General features: G+C 34.9%; 1 protein-coding gene across 2 annotated transcripts; it reads right to left on the reverse strand.

Annotated features, from left to right (window-relative positions):
• Positions 1-2,146: 2,146 nt before the first annotated feature.
• On the reverse strand, positions 2,147-12,466 carry LOC147519629 (nicotinate phosphoribosyltransferase 2-like). Of its 2 annotated transcripts, XR_015212305.1 has the most exons (16): positions 11,933-12,466; positions 11,502-11,646; positions 10,992-11,111; positions 10,752-10,886; positions 10,609-10,670; positions 9,370-9,445; positions 8,833-8,934; positions 8,358-8,474; positions 7,050-7,108; positions 6,268-6,442; positions 5,429-5,563; positions 5,255-5,353; positions 3,458-3,566; positions 3,148-3,194; positions 2,478-2,590; positions 2,147-2,395 (listed from the first exon to the last, which is right to left on the reverse strand). XR_015212305.1 is itself a non-coding variant. In XM_086591199.1 (15 exons), exons 1-15 carry the CDS (start codon positions 12,103-12,105, stop codon positions 2,318-2,320), a joined length of 1,698 nt encoding a protein of 565 aa, XP_086447325.1. In that variant the 5' UTR covers positions 12,106-12,466; the 3' UTR covers positions 2,147-2,317. The 2 variants fall into 2 exon arrangements, 1 of the variants encoding a protein (XP_086447325.1); XM_086591199.1 differs by lacking the exon at positions 3,148-3,194.
• Positions 12,467-18,197: the final 5,731 nt, after the last annotated feature.

Consider the following 18,197-nt stretch of genomic DNA (forward strand, 5'->3'; position numbering starts at 1 on the left):
CTAATTACCAACTATAATGGCATAATCAAGTTCTACAAATAAGTTAATAACTTTAAAATTTATAATTAATTATTAATAGTCCAAAACAAAATAAAACTGTCTCAATAAGTTAATCTAACGCCCACTCTTCAAAAAGGTAAACTCCAAAACCCCTTTTTCTTCTTCGTGTTTTCTTTTAGATTAAAAATAAAATAAAATTAAAAAAAAAATTAAACGGGAGATTTTCAAAATCTCGGGTTTTAAACGTTTTTTAAGTTGAAAACACGTTTAAAACGGGTTTGTTTGAAAAAACCGGGTTTTAAACTGGAACCAGACGCCTTGTCAATATCTCGGGTTTTAAACGCGTTTTTTTAAAAAAAAACGCTGAACTTGATGACAATGCATATGAAGATAAAAAAATTCACAAATATGCGGTCATACACAGGTCATCGTGAAATGGTCCCAAAGACGTAAACCTTTCTTCCAATAACTCAAAGTCTACAACAGAATGTGATTCTATGTCTTCTTCTTTCATTGGAGGGCCTAAACCCCAACTACCAATTCTGACATCGACGATGTATACAAGCAGCAACAAACTCACCACTAAAGAATTCTCCAAGATAGTGATTTAGTTGTTTCATCTGTTATCCAAATTATCTTTACAGTTTTCTAGCTTTAACCCCCCCTTTATCTAAGTCAACTGTTATATTTTTTGTCAATGCATATAAAAAAACTTCATTACCTTTTGCCCTTTTAATAGTTTTCTAATTTTACCCCCTCTCCCCCTAGAACTTAGGCCAATTAGCTTTACCCCTCCCTCCTTTTCCAGTTTTTTCATCTAGAGGTTTACCCCCCAAGACCACAACACATCCAAGTCAATTCTAATGCTCTTTTCTAGGTATAATTACATAAATACCTTGTGAGTTCGGCTACTACCAATCATTATCAAATGACATCCACACTCTTTCTTTCAATTGGTCCAATGGCCTCATCCCTTTAAAAGTAGTGTTAAAGTCAATAAAACTTAAAAGTCAATAAAGTTGAAAAGTAAAATTTAAATAGATAAAGTCGATAAAGTAGAATTAAAATCGGCGTATTTTTCTATCATTTTACATTTTATCTGCATATATAGATAAAATAGAGATGAAAAATACGCTGATTAAAGACTTTATCTATTAAAAACTTTATCGAATTTTAACACTACTTTTAAATGACAAGCCATTGGACTCGGACTGGGAAGAGTAAAACTAGAAAACTATTAAAATGACAAAAGGCAATAAAGTCTTTTTACATACATTGACAAAAAAAATAACAATTGACTTGGAGGATAAACCTCTAGATGAAAGAACTGGGGAGAGAGGTAAAACTAATTGGCCTCAGTTCTGGAGGAAGGAGGTAAAGCTAGAAAACTGTTATATTTATTCTCAAGTACAATAACGTGATCTGTGAGAGCTTATCCGTCACTTAGAACGAGAGGACACCGACACAAACAGGTCATAAATATTGCCAGATTAACATTTTAGCAAGGTCATCTCACGCTGCAACATAGTCATAAACCATTTGTCTTCTGTTGGTACACACTCCAAATTTCAGGAACTTTATCTTCAAACTTGGTCACATAGCTCCTCAAGAAGTTTATCTTCAAACTTGGTCACATCAATAACGATGTAGACACTTTGTAATCTTCCCGAACAAGACCATTGGAGACTAACAATTGGATGACTGATAACCTCAGAATAATCCTCTTCTCCAAACTATACTTTAAAGGCATTGGGTTTTCAGAAAATAGCAAGGGATGAAGACCCATCTTGTTCACGAGGTAAGGGTTTTCAGTAAATAGCAAAGGATCAAGAGTCAAGACAAGGGGTGGATGGAGCCTGGAGGAGACGAAGGGTGGAAAAGATTATGTAACGGGTTTCTCGGTTTCTTTTCTGGTCGGGCTATTTTTAGTGCGGGGGTGTATAGAGTATAGACTCTATGTTGTGCCCAACGTAAGTACAAACTCCAAATGGGGCCAGGGTCTGCCCAACACAATTTGGGGTCTGCCAATAATAGGACCCTATATTAATCATTCACAATTTCACAGTTCTCAACCACTAGAGGGTTGGTATTGTACCTCAGGCTTGCCCCATCCCCCAACTGTTAACTAAAGCAGCCAGCAAATCAGTAAACAAATTGTTGCCTAAATAGACCTTTCATTAACAAAAAGATTTATTATAACCTTGTCCATGAGGGGAACAATGACATCCCTCAACTTTTTCAATAGGCTTTCAAAACCTTCATGATATTCATTGCTTGATTATGTTTCTTGATGATGTTTGATCCTGTCTGTACAACTTTATTCCAACTCCCCAACAGGTGCTTCATTGAGCCAAAGAAAATGAATGAAGTCGTACAGTTTCGCACTAACACTAACCTGTTCAGAAACGAAATTTTAGTATGCTCACATATTAGCAAAAAAGTTGTTTATATTACCAAAGAAGTTGCCCTTTGCAAACCTTGTATGGTGTTGGGTTCAGCCGCCTCATATGATCAGGCCGCATTAGATCCAGTTGTTGCATGCAACGATCCCTTATCTCCTTGAGAGGTGGCAACTTTTCTCTTGCTTTGCCTTCAAGCAGCAAGTCCAAATTTCAGCAAAACAACATCCGTGACAGTATTTATTAGGTACTAACAAGGATCAGTATGTAAACTTCGTATATTTGCTACATTTCATGTGCCAAAGCGAGAGCAATCAGTTTCAAACAACCGTGGTGGGGAATATCCTGACATACCTAAAATTTATCGGTGATAAATATTGGAAAATCAGGTGACAGATATCAATGTGTCCAATTAGCCACCAATGTTTACCTCCTTTCTCCAAATTACCCTTCAACTGAATAAATTGGTCCTTAATTTTCTGATTTTGCAGCAATACACATTGGAAATAGGTAGGTAAATGATGTTTTGAGCCTTGCACACAGCCACTTGCTAGATAATACTGTATTACTACAAGTCTCCTAACCAGAAGCTGGATTAAGTAGACATGCTCTACAGTTGGATGGACACGGGACCATATATGTAAACTGATTAGGCTGGAACATCAAGAGCAAAACTCAAATAAATCTACATTTTCGTAGTGTATTTTTAGCAGCAAGGCTGAAAAGTGAAAACTCAAATAAATCTTACATTATACATCCATTGACTTTGCAGGTGCTGCATTTGCACAAGGTAATCTGAAAATTTTCTAAATACATTTAGATACAAGAGAAGAACTAATACCAAGACCATTGACCTAGAAAAGAGGACTGTGCATTAATACGCTAGATTGATAGCTAACACCCCAATTAGTCAGCTTATAAATTTTAAGACGGTTGCATTCATTGTCCAAAAATATAACTGCAGTTGATGTCTACTCAATTAAAGCGTAGTTTCTGTCCAAAAGGACTATTAAGTTTATTCTTCTACTAAACCTACAAACCAAATATAGAAAGGCTACCTGAATTTCCAGGCCAGTAACACTTCAGGAGCTCCTCAACATGCTGTGGTACCACATATGCCCTCTTAGATTCAGTGAACGGATGCCGACACAGAATCCTCTCTGCTACCTGCACTTACATTATAATTTATTACTTGCTTCTCTGCTTGATGCCCCCAAAATCGTAATAACACCATAAGAAATTTGCTCAATTTCAATTTTCTCTTATTAATAAATATGCTGAATATCATTTATCAGATGCTATCTATATTTGGTAATTTTAACTGTTAATGATGTCAGTCCAGCAGGATGAAATTTGTATATAACTAAAAGATTAACACCTTTTGCACTTATTAGTAATTACAACAAAATCCAGTCAGATATGGTTTTGAGTTTTGCAATGAAAATTACTTTTTCCCCTTCTTCAGTTTCTCTTAACTCAAATAACTGATGCTGCAAACATTTAGAGCTTGATTAGAAAAAGAATGTATGCAGATACAAATCTATTTGTTCGATTTTTATTTCTCCCCTTTCTATCCATTCATTCAAAATTTGGAAATCATTTGTGCAATATAAGTAGGGAATGAACAGGCAATCAAGAACAAGGTATAAAGTGGATTTTATTTATTTGTTTATTTATTTATTTTTCTGACGAAAGTATCCAAGTGGAACTCAAACCACCACACATCAAGGCCAGTTAGTCATATGATTTATCCAGTGGAAATGGATGCACCACATTCAATTGTAAGAGAACCTATATAGTGAAAACCGCACCTCGGCCAATTAAGGGAAAGGTGTGAGTTTAAGCCCTAGCTCCCTTAGTCACACACCCAAGCCTAGGCGTCTGCCTGGAGCTAGGCATTGGGTATATCCTAGCACACATGATAACACTTCCTTCCCAAAAAGATGTCCCATCATTCCTTGTCACTCCAAATTCCTTATAGCAGTCTAAAACCAATTTCACCAATGTATTGCCTTAACACTTCCTAATCAAGACTTGAGAAATTTAAGAACCAACTATGCATAAAACTGGTGATTCTTTGTTGATTAGTGGAATAATGCAAATTCACAAAACATAGCTCCTCTAGTACTTGACTGATCCTGACTACATGCTCATAACTTGAAATACCAAACAAAACAAACACAAAATAAAATGGAAAAGAAAAATGCAAGGGGAAAAAGCAAAGTCAAGCAGGTAGGCATAGGCACAATCTGCAAGAGTTGGGTCTAGCACCGCCATTTATAGAGAACAATACTAAGATGTATAGTTCAAACAATTTTTCCTCGACCGCAGCATGTCATGGACTCATGGATATTTTAATGCACTCCTTCATACACTTTATACAGGTATGGAGAGTCAAGGATGATGCTTTTGATTAAAGAATAGCATATTCATCAATGAATTTATACCTTTCATCTTTATTTATTTTTTGTTTGAACTTCAGAAATATAGAATATTTTCTCTTTTCTGCTATTTTTTGGTTGTGATGTCATGAACAAAAACAAAATTTAATCGGAGCTTAAATGTTGTATTACGATGCACGTGTTCATCATACATGTCAGATTGTAAAAAGCACATAAATTTAGCATGTTTATACTTCAGAAGAGTGTACATATTTGTGTTCCATCCTAAAAATTCTATCACACGCTGAACATCATTTCCACTATTTCAGCAGAAACTCAATATTTCCATTGTCAAAGAGACAATCCCACTACCCATCATTATAGAAATTTTGAATCGTGGATGGTCACATGCCTCAAAATCTTGGATGATCACTAAGCAAGAGATCTACCAAAACAGAATAGTGTCATTTATACCTTTGGTGGTGATTCATTGCCCCCAGTCATTATGTCTACCAACGGATAACCTTCTCTTCCATACAATCTGTAACACCGTTTTTTACATGGTATAGATACCTACAACAATGAGATGATAAATATCTAGAAGAAAATAGCATATACCAACTAAAAAGATTGACAACATGATCAAACCTTCGCAACGTCTTCAGAGAGTTTGATACGAGGCTGTTTATTTATCTCAACCAACTTGAAAACACAGCCTAGCGCAGCTTGAGCATAACATGTTACCAAATATGTGCCAATTCCAAATGCATCAACCTCATGTCCCTATTTAGGAAATATTCACCCAGATCAGATACTCAAATGCACAAAAAATAGAAAGATGTATTTCCAATTCTCGTTTTGTAGCAGAGATGAGACTTGTAGCCACGCAAGCCCAGTGGATGATGGCCTTGGTAAAAAAAAAACATGCCCTATGCAACCTGGAATAATAAGACTCAGAAAATTTCTTCACTATCCTGCAACTAAATGTTCTTTTTATGATACAACACACTGGTCTTAGAACTTGCTAGGTCTATATATATTTGGTTGCGAGACTCTACACACCCGATATGAATTTATAATCTCAACAACAATCGTGCCAGCTAATTCTGATTGCCATGTCTGCAAACGTTCAACTTCAGGACATTTTAAGAACATTTTTATTCAGACCAGCAAAGCAAAATTTCATTACTGAGTTAACCACTAAAAGATAGAGGATGGTAAGAGAAATGAAGCACCATTTTACTGTGTCCTTGTCGACATTAAAGGTTGTGCCAGAACGCAAAATTCTTGAAAAACTAAGTTAAAGTAATCACAAGTGCAGTGGTAGGGTAAAGGACCAAGGTTCTTCATTATCAAGATTTTCAGCTTTGTGGAACCTTTAGTTTGATATTCCCCAAAGGATTACTATATAAACTTCTTTTAGTGTTCTGAAAAACTGTGAACGTTTCAATTCACACAATCAAATGTTTTTATGTAACTGAAGCTACCTGTTTGTTCAAAGCATCTAGAGTTTCCTCATTTAGATCATTACTAGCAGTAATGGTCGTTTTGCCAAAACCAGGAACTTCAAACTCTTTTTCAATTAAAGAAAAGAACTTTCGTGTCTCGCAAGATAAATAAGCAAGGTCGCCTGAGTCCAACCTAATGCCAGCCGCCTTGTACCTGGAATATACAAACAATATCATAATTCACCACTGGGAAAACTTAAAAGCATATTTGTATAAACATGCAAGGACCACTTGGGAATTTTAAAAGTAAAAAGATTGATAAAAAAAAAGTAAAATATTCAGGCAAAAACATAGAAGTAAATAACCAGGCAAACACATCATCATTTTCAGCAAAGCCTTCCAGATGATGCATAACTACATAAGCAACTGGAAAAACAGTAAAGCTCTAAGGTTGACATGCTAACAGTTGTGGTGAGTGTGTGTTCGCCCCAGGGGGGTTCTGCCTCCTCCCCCTTCCCAGTAATATTCTGTGATAAGCATCTTACGGCCTGACCTTATCCCAGGCTTTTCAAGTAGAGGGATCCTCAACATGGTATCCTACAAGGCCACAAGCACTAGAGCTCAGGAGGAGTATTCTGGTGAGTATTTTCCCCTTGATACAAACAATCCAGTAAAATACAACAACAAATAGACCAAACTAAATAAATTTAAGAAAATAGTATATGCATGAAAATATGCAATCCAAGTACTATGAATTTCAAAGTGTATATCAAGAAAACAGTTGTCCATCAAATAAAAACCAACAAACATTTTGGACATACCCCAAATCATTTAGAGCTAAAGCAACAGCACAAAAATTAGGAATGCCGCTCCTCATAACCTGATGAAAAAATATTATAACACTAGATTGTTAGAGAGCTATTGCCTTACATAATGGAAAGAGGTTCCAGCAGAACAACAAGGATAATCCTAATCAAAGTGATGGTTAATACGGCTATGAAGTGTCCGGCACAATAACTTGAAAGTTATGTTACATGGACATGCTATATTTTGAAAAAAAATCCGTGTCGGATACGTATCCATGTGTCCATGTCAGATGCATATTGTACGTGATTTACCTCAATTTTTTATATTTCACCGTATCGGATACGGACACAGGCTATCCGTAACATGTAACTTAGCTTGAAAGCCACCACACAGCCACACTATAATTATGTGTTCAGGTCTCCCAGACCATCCAATCCCAATTAACACTAGCCACGTTACATCTAACGGGTTTGGGAATAAGTTATCTATTCCAGAGATGGAGGCATTGGAGCTCCATATAATGGCTCAACAGAAGGTAAGGCTTGCAATTCTAGATTCTTCAGGCATGATTTGTACTGAGTACTGACAAATATTGTGTTCTCGATAGCCTAAGGTACATGTTAAAATGAGAATTAGATATAATATGAGGCCCCACAGGCCACATACAGTAGTATGTGCAACGGTCTACCACTAGCATTGAAATATTTTGTATGATGGTTTAGACCTAATGGGAAAATGTCTGTCAAAAGGATGAAAGGGGAATAATAATGGTCAAATGAATTAGTTATTCTGCGAGAAAAGATTTAAACTACTCTATTAAACATATTTTGTCATGTTATGTAATTTTCTTTCTAAAGATATACTACATAGGGGGTGATTTGTGTCAACCATAAACAATAGACATATTGGATCAGTTTAAATGTGTAGTTACAGGCTTATTCAAAAGAAAGAAACATATCAACAAAACTTTTAGGTGACTTTTCATATAAAAACAATCTGACAACTATCTCATGACCACTGGAAGCCCATGCATTTTCAGTTCAACATAACAAAAATGATAACCGAAAAATATACTATTGCGGTTATACGGTGTGCATGGGGACTGTAGTGAGCTTGAAAATCTGGGACCCATTCTACATCTTAAGTAACAGACTAACAACTGACAAGAGTGTATGCTTTAAAAGCCATATGATTACAAAGCGAAATATGAGACTAATTAAGAAAAAAAATGAAAAAAGTCAAAAACTTAATGACCACAAGATGAGACATGTATGATATCTGAGTTCCAGAGAATAAAATGTATATGGAAACAATTGACTTACATCATATGTATCTACAAGGGCAAGAAAGTTATTCGGGAATGCCAAGGCATATGATGTAAAAGCCGCCAATTCACTTTGATTAGTTTCACCAAAAACGCCCCTCAACGAATCTAGACACTGAAAAGCAAGCACAAGCTGATCAAATACACGATAAATGGGAAGACTCAGAGAAATGAAAAAATAAAGCTATGTTAAACATGATTAAAAATTCGCAAATAAAGGTGAATATCTTTATTTGTCAAAGCCGTAAAGAACCTTTCAAGAGAGTCCATATATCGGTAGCATCAGTTAAGAAGCTCTTTGTCTCTTTTCAACTTGTGAACTACAAATACTAAGGAATTAATACCTCCAATATTGTTTTCTTCTAGAAAAAACAAAACCAAATTGTTGGTGGGTTTACAGAGGGCAGCAGTCGGTGTAAGATAAAAGAAAATTTAATACTGCAGAGAAACATAAAGGTGATTTTACTATCAACCTGAAGTTTGTTCAGCCACGTCTGCACCAGTTTAACAAAATCTTCACAAGTACCTGAACCATTGCAAGTTCGAAGCGATTTGTCTCCAATCTCATCTAGGCTCTGTCAATCAGTTGACACATTAGAGAAATGTCATTTGTAGCAAAATAACCAACATGTAACACAACACAAGCATTTTGGCAGTCTCACTTGTAAGTCAAAAACAAAAACACAAGTAAAAGGAAAACACGTTAAGTATGATTCCACTGCTGCACCACAAACTCATAGGTTGCGCATTATAATAAACATCACACTAAAACACAAGAACATATTATCTACAACACACAGAATGCTACTGAATACATTTTAGGTACTGCAATCTTAGAAGAAGTGAAAATTTGCCATCTGAATATTGATTAACCACTTTAGAAGGCATAACCTTCGGTAAACAACTGTTATAGAAATCATATTATATCAAACTGTATCAGCAAATTCAAGCGATATCTAAGACATACTTCCCATAGTGTTAATGTGTTGTTGAACATCATAATTACGTACCATGAATGAGCTGACATAAGCATGAGAATGTGTTCCACGAAGAGGTATCCCAAACAACATACCAGCTTCCACATTGCTGCCAGCAGAGAACTATCATTAGGGCTTTTATAACACATCCAAAGGGTTCATAAATGACAGTAAATTCCCTCACAAAGAGAAGGCAGAAAAATGACAAACACCAAAGCGGAAAGGATGGAATAATAAATAAAACTCTACTAGTGTAAGGCGGAAGTAGGGGATAAAATGTCCATATGTCATTTGTGACTGACAGTCAGCCAGTTAGGATTGACTTATCAAAAAATAAATACATAAATAAAATAAAGAAATCCATTTACGCATTTTTATTCAGATTTTCATTCTAACTACTTGATTAGATTTCAACCCTGTGAAATGCAGTGAGAAAGCTGGTTTAAAAATACAGTGTAAAACAAGAAACTTTAACACTAACTGAGATCCAACCAAAGATTTTCGTGTTCTGAGGGGAAAACATTCAGGATATTCAAGATTCCATACCATGGTTTCAGGTTCAGACAACAAAATTTCCATTTACTTGGTAGGACTGTAGCTAGGGGTATGAAATAAACATCTGCTAATCCCAATATTCAACCGCACTACGTGTGCAGGTTGAGAGAAGATAAAAAGGAGCATATCCTACGTTTGATTATTTTGTGTATTGTATGCTTGCTGCTGCATAAAAATTATATGGACCTTAAGCAACGACAGTGTATCTAAAGTAGAATCACTCTTACTCATCTCAACTTTCAGAGAAGGTCAATTGTCATGCATTTTAGGGGAACAAAAAAGGGAATAGGTACAGCCTATACAGGGTTCCATAGACCTTGAATTCAGAATTCTCTTTAATCGTACGGGGTTAGTAGTTCCTAGTTCCTACACTGATATGAAAAGACTTCACTCATCATAAATAACCATTATGACACTACCCTGGTGCTCCAAGTAATTTAAAAATAAAAATTTAACAAGAAACAGAAAAAATTGTCACTAGACCGATTATGGCCAGTGGCCACTTTTCCATAGACATCCCAAAGAAAAAGAAACATCTTAGCAGGCTTGTTGACATGATAATCACACTAGGGGGGTACCAAAGGCCGTGTTTATATTGCAACATGACAATATTTGCCAATTAATCCAGTCAGAACATGACACAATTTACTTACAGGAATCATAACCAAAGAGTGCAAACAAGTAAAACTGGAAAAATTGTCAAAGACACATCCAAACCTTGTTGCGTCAAAACCACCAATATAGCAGTATCTTGATGCACTGATTCCACCATCAGGTCCCTACATATAAAATAAAGGTACAGTTTCTTTATAAAAGGCAAGCATAGTAACCAATCAGAATGAAAGGGAAAATATAGTAACTTGGGCCCGTCGTAATCCAAACTCAAGTAATGATTTGGACTTCCCAGCAACAAATCGATGCCTAGCAGCATTTGTTGCAACCAGAGAAGGATAGTTGATGAGATTCACAAATGGAGTTTCCAGCAGTTGAACCAACTGAAGCAACATAAAAAAGCACTCAGATGTTTGATCATGAACATGTCGATTAACTTCTCAAGAAAAAAAAATTGCAGAAAAAAGAGCGACCTAAATTGTACTCACTGCAACGGGCCCTTCAACTCTTAATAATGGCATCTTTGGGAATACAACTGAGCCCTCAGTAACAGCATATACTTCAACATCAGAACAGTCAATACTCCTAAGATAATCAAAAAAGCCATCCTAGAGTAAAACAATAAATGTAGATGGTTAGCCACATAGTTTGAACTTTGAAAAGTTTGATCAAATAAATACGTTACATATTGAGGTCAGCATGAGCATGAGAATATTATATTGTTATTATATAGACAATACTGTCGAGCTTGTTACACATCCTCACATACATGCACGTACATGTGTGGATCAGTGACAAATAAAAATGAAAGATTTTACATGCTACTGACTTTTTCCACAAAGTTATTACATCTTATTTCCTGGGGCACAAATTTTGCACTTGGGAGAACGTTCTATTAAATTATTATCACTTCCATCTTCATCCCAGAAGTCATTTCTATCCTAATGAAATATCTCAAGACTACAATGCAACAAGCTCCATACGTGCGTTTATTTTACCTCGCATGCAGGCAATGTTGAACGAAGATATGTGATCTCCTCGTCTGTGAATTTGAAATTAGCAATGAACCGAATGCATTCTTCAAGACCAGCAAAGATAGTGTATTCACCGCCAAAGGGGTTCTTCCGAAAGAATAAATCAAACCTGAACATTTCTCTCGTCAGAGCACCAATAGTAATACAGAACAATATATGCAGACCTCACTCAAACCCAACTGAAAAAAGAACCCATAATCTAAACTAGAAACAGAGACAGAGACTGATGTAAATCATGTTCAAGCCCCAGTCTTTATATTATTATTTTTTAGTAATTAAATTATTGGTTGTCAGGCAAACCCTAGGTTATATCTGAAATGAAAGTTACTAGCAAAATGTATTCTACTCTGCAATCAGAAAAACAATTCAAGCAAGAAAATAGAACAAAGACTCACACGGCACGTTCGAGGTGTTTGCCGTTTCTCCAATAAGCATAAGCCATAGTAAACTGATAAAGATCGGTGAGAAGAGGTGTCACCATAGGATTGGTTGGTCCTTTTATATTATTATTAAGTCCATCTTCCACCACAACTAATCCTCCATTCTCTTTCTCTTTCTCTTTCGCCATCGCTCTGCCAATTTATTTTATTTGTTGGTGTTTAAATAAAGAAAGAAGATTGATGTGAAAATTTTAAGGAAAGGAAATAAAATGGGTGGTACTCTTTTTTGGGTGTTTACAGTTGGAGACTTCGTTCGTTATGTACTTGCCGCATAAGCTTTGGCCTCGATTGACTCGAATCAGAAGAATCTCATTAGATTTTTTTGTTTTACTTGTTTTTCAGATCAGGTCTGATTGGTCGTACACGATATCGTACCCACGGGCCACGGCAACTCTTTTTGACTCTTTTATTCCAAGATAGGTCAAACTGCAAAGTGCAAACACTACTACTTTATTTTTGTGGCAAATAATTTTTATTCATAGCAGAAACAGATGTATCCAAAATATAGACTACATTCTTTAAGAGGAAAAAAAAAATGCAATTTGTATAAAGTTATTTCATCTTTACAAATATTCATTCCATGGCCCCCTAGAAGAATTGGACATATTGTATTGAACAAATTTAACAATGTAACTTAAATAGTCCTGAGTCACCTGGGGTTCATTCAAGGTGCTTCATTTGCTGATTTGCAAAGCCCTGGTGCTCAAGCAGACCTAACTAACGACAATTTCAATCGTCAATTATTTCCTTCTCCCTCTTGTGTTTTTCGTCTTAACTATTTAGCTTTGTTCTGCTTTTGTTTGTGATATGTTTTGATTTTGTGGTTTCGTTTTGTTTATTTTCTCTTGTTCGTTGCTGCTCTATCAAAGGCTCTTAGCAGGCACATAAACGGGATTTATTTGTTTATTCAAGGTGGAAAATTCAATGCCAGGATATCTTAAATTACTGTTTCCACCGAAGCAATACTATGATAATGTAGAACCATGCATATCAACTTATCGGCATAGACAAAAAAGTTTGAGGATCTTAAATTACTGTTTACATCAATCTGGATTGGAACCATGCATATCAAATCCAGCATCAATTTTGGCACCAAATCCAGCTTTTTTAGGTAGAGACACCACACCACATCCAGCTGCTTCATAAGTTTTGCTTCAAATCGACTGTATACAATCCAATGGAATTAGAAGGGACCCCATTAGTTTTTGTTACTGTTGTCCCCACTCCCCAGCTCCACATTCGTAGACTCGTGGTAGCATTCAATTTTCACTCAACAGAGTCCAGCACTACTCCAGCCACCGCACCCCGACGAGGAAGTGCCACTGTTCGCTTGACATCATATGAATTTTGTTCTGAGTTTTCACTCTAGATAACTCAGTAAAGAACCTTCACAATCTAAACTCCTAAATTTTAATTTGCGTGATCATTTAAGAATAAATGCATGAACCAATGGCCTATTATATTGAAATCATGTCAAGTTTGCACATTTTCGAATGTTTCTTACCAACTTATGGCCATCCTTCCCTAAAATTGAATATGGAACACCTTCCATGTATAAATTTGATGGGATAATCCTAATCATATCAGTTCACCATCAATTCTATAAGACCAGCTCAATATACATTAGGGAGAATGGAGGCATCTTGGAATAAAATACACATGATGCTAGTATAGTCTGAGAATGGCTGTATCACTAATCAAGTCCGGCGCTCCTAAAACTAAGTGGGCATGAGACAAGTAGACAACGCACCCACCAATTACTTGTACCCAGGCTCGATTCAGGCTGTATATAAATCTAAATCATCTAAAATGTGGAGGGAACTGTGAATAATTAGATGATGCTTCGTCAAAACAGTTCTTTTTTAGAATTCTCACATAAGTTCTGACTAAATTCAGAACCGAATACCAAATACATAACTTTGTAAAAATTAGGTGTTAGGAGAAAACCATAGACTTCAACCTAAAATTTGGTTTAGTCCAAAATTCCAAAATGGATGTTCCTGGTGCAAATGTGCAACTTAAATCGAATTTAGCTCAGGTCCTGATCAAATACCTAAGGGAAATTCTTTGGGACTGGAAATTCTCAACTCAAACCCAATCACGAACCCAAACCAAAACCTTCGTAACCCAAGCCCAAAATAAAAAAAAGACAGAGAACAATAGAAAACCGAAATACAAGCCAACGTACACTGAGGTCCAAATATTTCCCGGAGACCCTATAGTTCAGAGCCCACTTGGCTATGGGCCTTAGTTCTATCTTTAAATTTGAGGGACCCCAAACTGGGCTTCCAATGCAGCCCCTATATAGGCTTTATAGTTATCATCCTGAAAAGATATCTTTATTTCTATATTTTAAAGGGGTCCGTTTCGCAAATTACTGTTTGTTCAGTCCATGTTCAAACCCCACGCCACCAACTTTTTAGTATTACAAGTTTTTAAATAAAAAAAAAAGGATCAAAACGAATTTGGGAGAGATACTAAGATCAGTCATTCATACTGCCGAAAAACTGTTAATACTGTAAATGGTGGCCCTCTATTTTCGGATGTTTGGATCAAAAGTTACTAAGGTCATTCATACTGCCGAAAACCTGTTAAATTGGATCGGATGATTGTATTTACCTGTTTTGTTTTGTATTTAAAGGTTAAAAGGAAGAAAAAGCATAAAAATCGAAACAAAGGTATAGGATGATACAGTTGTATCTTGTCGCATGGACCACAAACACCATAGGTGGAATCCAACTCAGGCTTTGGCTCATTCATATTCCAACAAACACCACACCATGCATCAAAGTTAAAATTGAAAGTAACCTAAACTTTGTCTGTCTTTTATTCTTTAAGTCCTTAAAAATGTTTATACCCACTAAGGTCACCTAGCTTAGTTGGTAAAATCTTAAATCCCATCAGCATCTTAGCTTAATTGTGTGGCTGATTTTGCCCAAGTGGCTGATTTTATTTAAAACAGACTTGCCAAAAAAAAAAAAAAAACCTAGCTCACGCAAACCATTTGAATTACCTATAAGTAGGAAAAATCTAGATTGACACGTGTATGCCATGATCGTGCCATGTTGATCATAGTCGTAGCACTAAGATAATTTCACTATTAAATAAGATCACAACACAGTATCGTAGATTGAATCACAAAGCCAGCAAAACTTACCTCAAATTCCACTTAAATAAAAGGTTGGAAAATTGAGAAAGAACACATGACATGATTCCGCTTGTATCCTCGATTCTCAGAAGTGTATTATAACTTGATGCTTTTTTCAGTAGATAGTAGGGGAAAAGGTACTTTTCTTGACAAAAAAAAACACCACTTTTCGCACATAAAGCATCAGTTTAATAGCATTCTTAATCGTCTCCTAATTTTATAATAACAGAGAGGATGGATAATCCAATCTCGAGACCCAAACTTTTATAGGTATTCTTTAATAAGAACTGTATCAAATGGGTGAAAGTTCGAATGTGATTCAAATCTGTTAATTAAGAGTAGGGTACTACTCAAAAGTTTTTGGTATCGAATTTAGACTGATATTATTGTGTGTCAAATCTATTTTGAAAAAGGAGGGGAAAAAATAACAAGTTTGTATGAGACATATTGAAAATTCGATACTATATTAATAATGGAGTCCGGCTATGCAATAACCGGATTATTGGATTGCAATCCGAGTAATACTCGGATGCAATTAGCAACCCACGTGTCCACCACTTAACTGCCGTTAACTTTTCTATTTTTTTTTATTTTTGTCTTTTATTTTCTTTTTTTCTTTCAAAAATAAAAAGAAAATAAAAATCTTGCGAACACTTGAAGCCCAAACCCACAAAGCGACGAACATAACGAAAACCTACAATCCCCAAACCCCTTTCTCCATCTTCTCTCCCAGCCCAAACCCTTTTTTCCTCACTGACCATATGTTCATTGATTTGTATAATTGAGGACTATAAGCATATTATTGGGTGTTTTTCTTGGAGTCCAGTGTGATTACTACTCATTTTTTGAGTAGGACTTTCCTATACGTAGAGATAGATTCTTACACTTTCTGCAACCAAATACAGAAGCTAGTAAGGAAATGCTCGCAGACCCATTTCTTACTCGTTTTAAATTTTTCTTTAAGAAATAATAAATAAAAAACATAGAAATTGGAGATGGAAAGTTAATGCCAGTTAAGTGGTGGACACGTGGGTAACTTAGTACAACGGTTACTGGGATTGCAATCTATTGCATAGCCAGACTCTTAATAATGTATGCATATTTTTCAAATTTGTTTTCATCTTCTTCCTCTTCTTTCAAAACACTTATCAAAATTCATTGGAATTCTCGACAAAATAATATCATGAAATTCAATAATTTATGGACTTGGATAGACACGATATTTTTGCAGTAATGAATTTTTTATAATACTCAAATTATATATTTTTTTATAAAAAAATAAATATATATAATTTAATGGTAGCTGTGAATGCTAATATGATATACTTGTTTTTTTGGTGCAGGAATGAATGCTAACTACACTTTGAAACCCAATTTTGCCCGTCTGATACAGGTCTTTTTTCCCTTACAGAATGTACTTCAACTTGCAGAACTTGATGGTGGAAAAACAAAAAATGTACGGAGATAGTCTCTTAGCATTAGATGCATGTATGCAATTCAAACATATGCTATTTTAAATGGTCCCAATAATAGTTCCTTAAATAAAGAGATAATCATTTGTTAATTTGATGTATACTTCCAAACTGAATATAATTTTCTTTAGACTTGATTCCTATTTCATTGCCACTGGTTCCGTTGCTCATAAGCCTATATAACTTTCGAATTCGATTTTTATATGATGAAAAAATTAAGGACAATGTACTTGTAAATTTAGTCTACACAGTGATGGCCAAGTAAATTTGGGGAATCTTTTGTTGGTGACCAAAAACAACTTTTCATATTTGTTATTAGACAAAAAAAAAGGGGGAGAAATGCTAGCACGATACCCATGAAGCACACGAAAAAACTTGACTTGGTGATTGTTTGACAAGTTAGTTTTTAATTTTCTCTATCCTCTTAATTTATCCCATTAGTGACTCTTTTCCATCATCACTTGATGGTTTTTATAAGCAAAAAATGATGAAGAATGAGGAGCAATTCTCTGGATTTTATTGTGCCAGATCCAGTGGTGTTTGCTTAATCGTTTAGATTTCAGATGGATTTTGTTTTGAAAAAGGTGCAAAAGTAGAACTCCACTTTTTATGTTTTGAGTAAACTTAATGAATGCAACTTCATAAAAGATTATTGATAAACATTGTTTTAATCAAGGATGATCTTCAACACACCTATAAAAACACTCTCGTTCTCCATAACTAACTTAAGTTTTTGTTATATTCCAATAACAGCCTCAATCTAATAATATCTCTCAAAAAATAATTAAAAAAATAATAATAACAACATGTATTTTGGGTATTCGTTCAAAGAAGAAATTAATAACATTTTTTTCTTTAAAAATAATAAAAAGATTAACACGTTTTTTTTTTCCAGTTACAAATAAATAACATAAAGTATATAGGATTTAGTATGGAATCTTATGATGTATATTAAATAAATGACTTGTTTTGTTTTAGGTACATCTAATAAAAAACAAAAGTAATTTATAAATCTAAATGTGTCTAAAATAATTTTATTTATTTATTTTAAAATTGAAGTACAGGAGTGTTTTTATGGGTGTGTCCAAGATCACCCTTAATCAACTTGTTTCATTTAGAATTGTAGAATTTAGAAGAAAAATTAGAAAACATCTGCTGGTGGTGAGCATCTTGTTGTTGCACTTGCTGGAATGAAGTTCGAAAATATTAGTGAAATAACATAAATATTGGCGATATATATCAGAATTTGGAGTATACGATATGAAAATATTCTAATATATAGGATGAACATATTGATATAATTTTGAACTAATATATATCAGATTTTTCAAGATATCAATACATATCGACCGACATATCCAATATATATCATTGACTTTGATCGTATTTGACATACTTTTTATTAATATTTTTGATATATCGACGACATATACAATATTTTTTGATATATCGATATACACAAAATAATTTTGACCAGTTAATAAAAAGATATATATTTCTAATATTTTCAAAATATATTGGTTTTTGGGTACACCAAATATTGTTGGACTTCGAAATTTTAGGCCATGGCCGGAATAACAAAATGGAGAAGAAAAGGAAT

The sequence above is a fragment of the Coptis chinensis genome, chromosome 2 (assembly GCF_015680905.1).
Source record: "Coptis chinensis isolate HL-2020 chromosome 2, ASM1568090v1, whole genome shotgun sequence".
Taxonomy (NCBI): Eukaryota; Viridiplantae; Streptophyta; class Magnoliopsida; order Ranunculales; family Ranunculaceae; genus Coptis; species Coptis chinensis.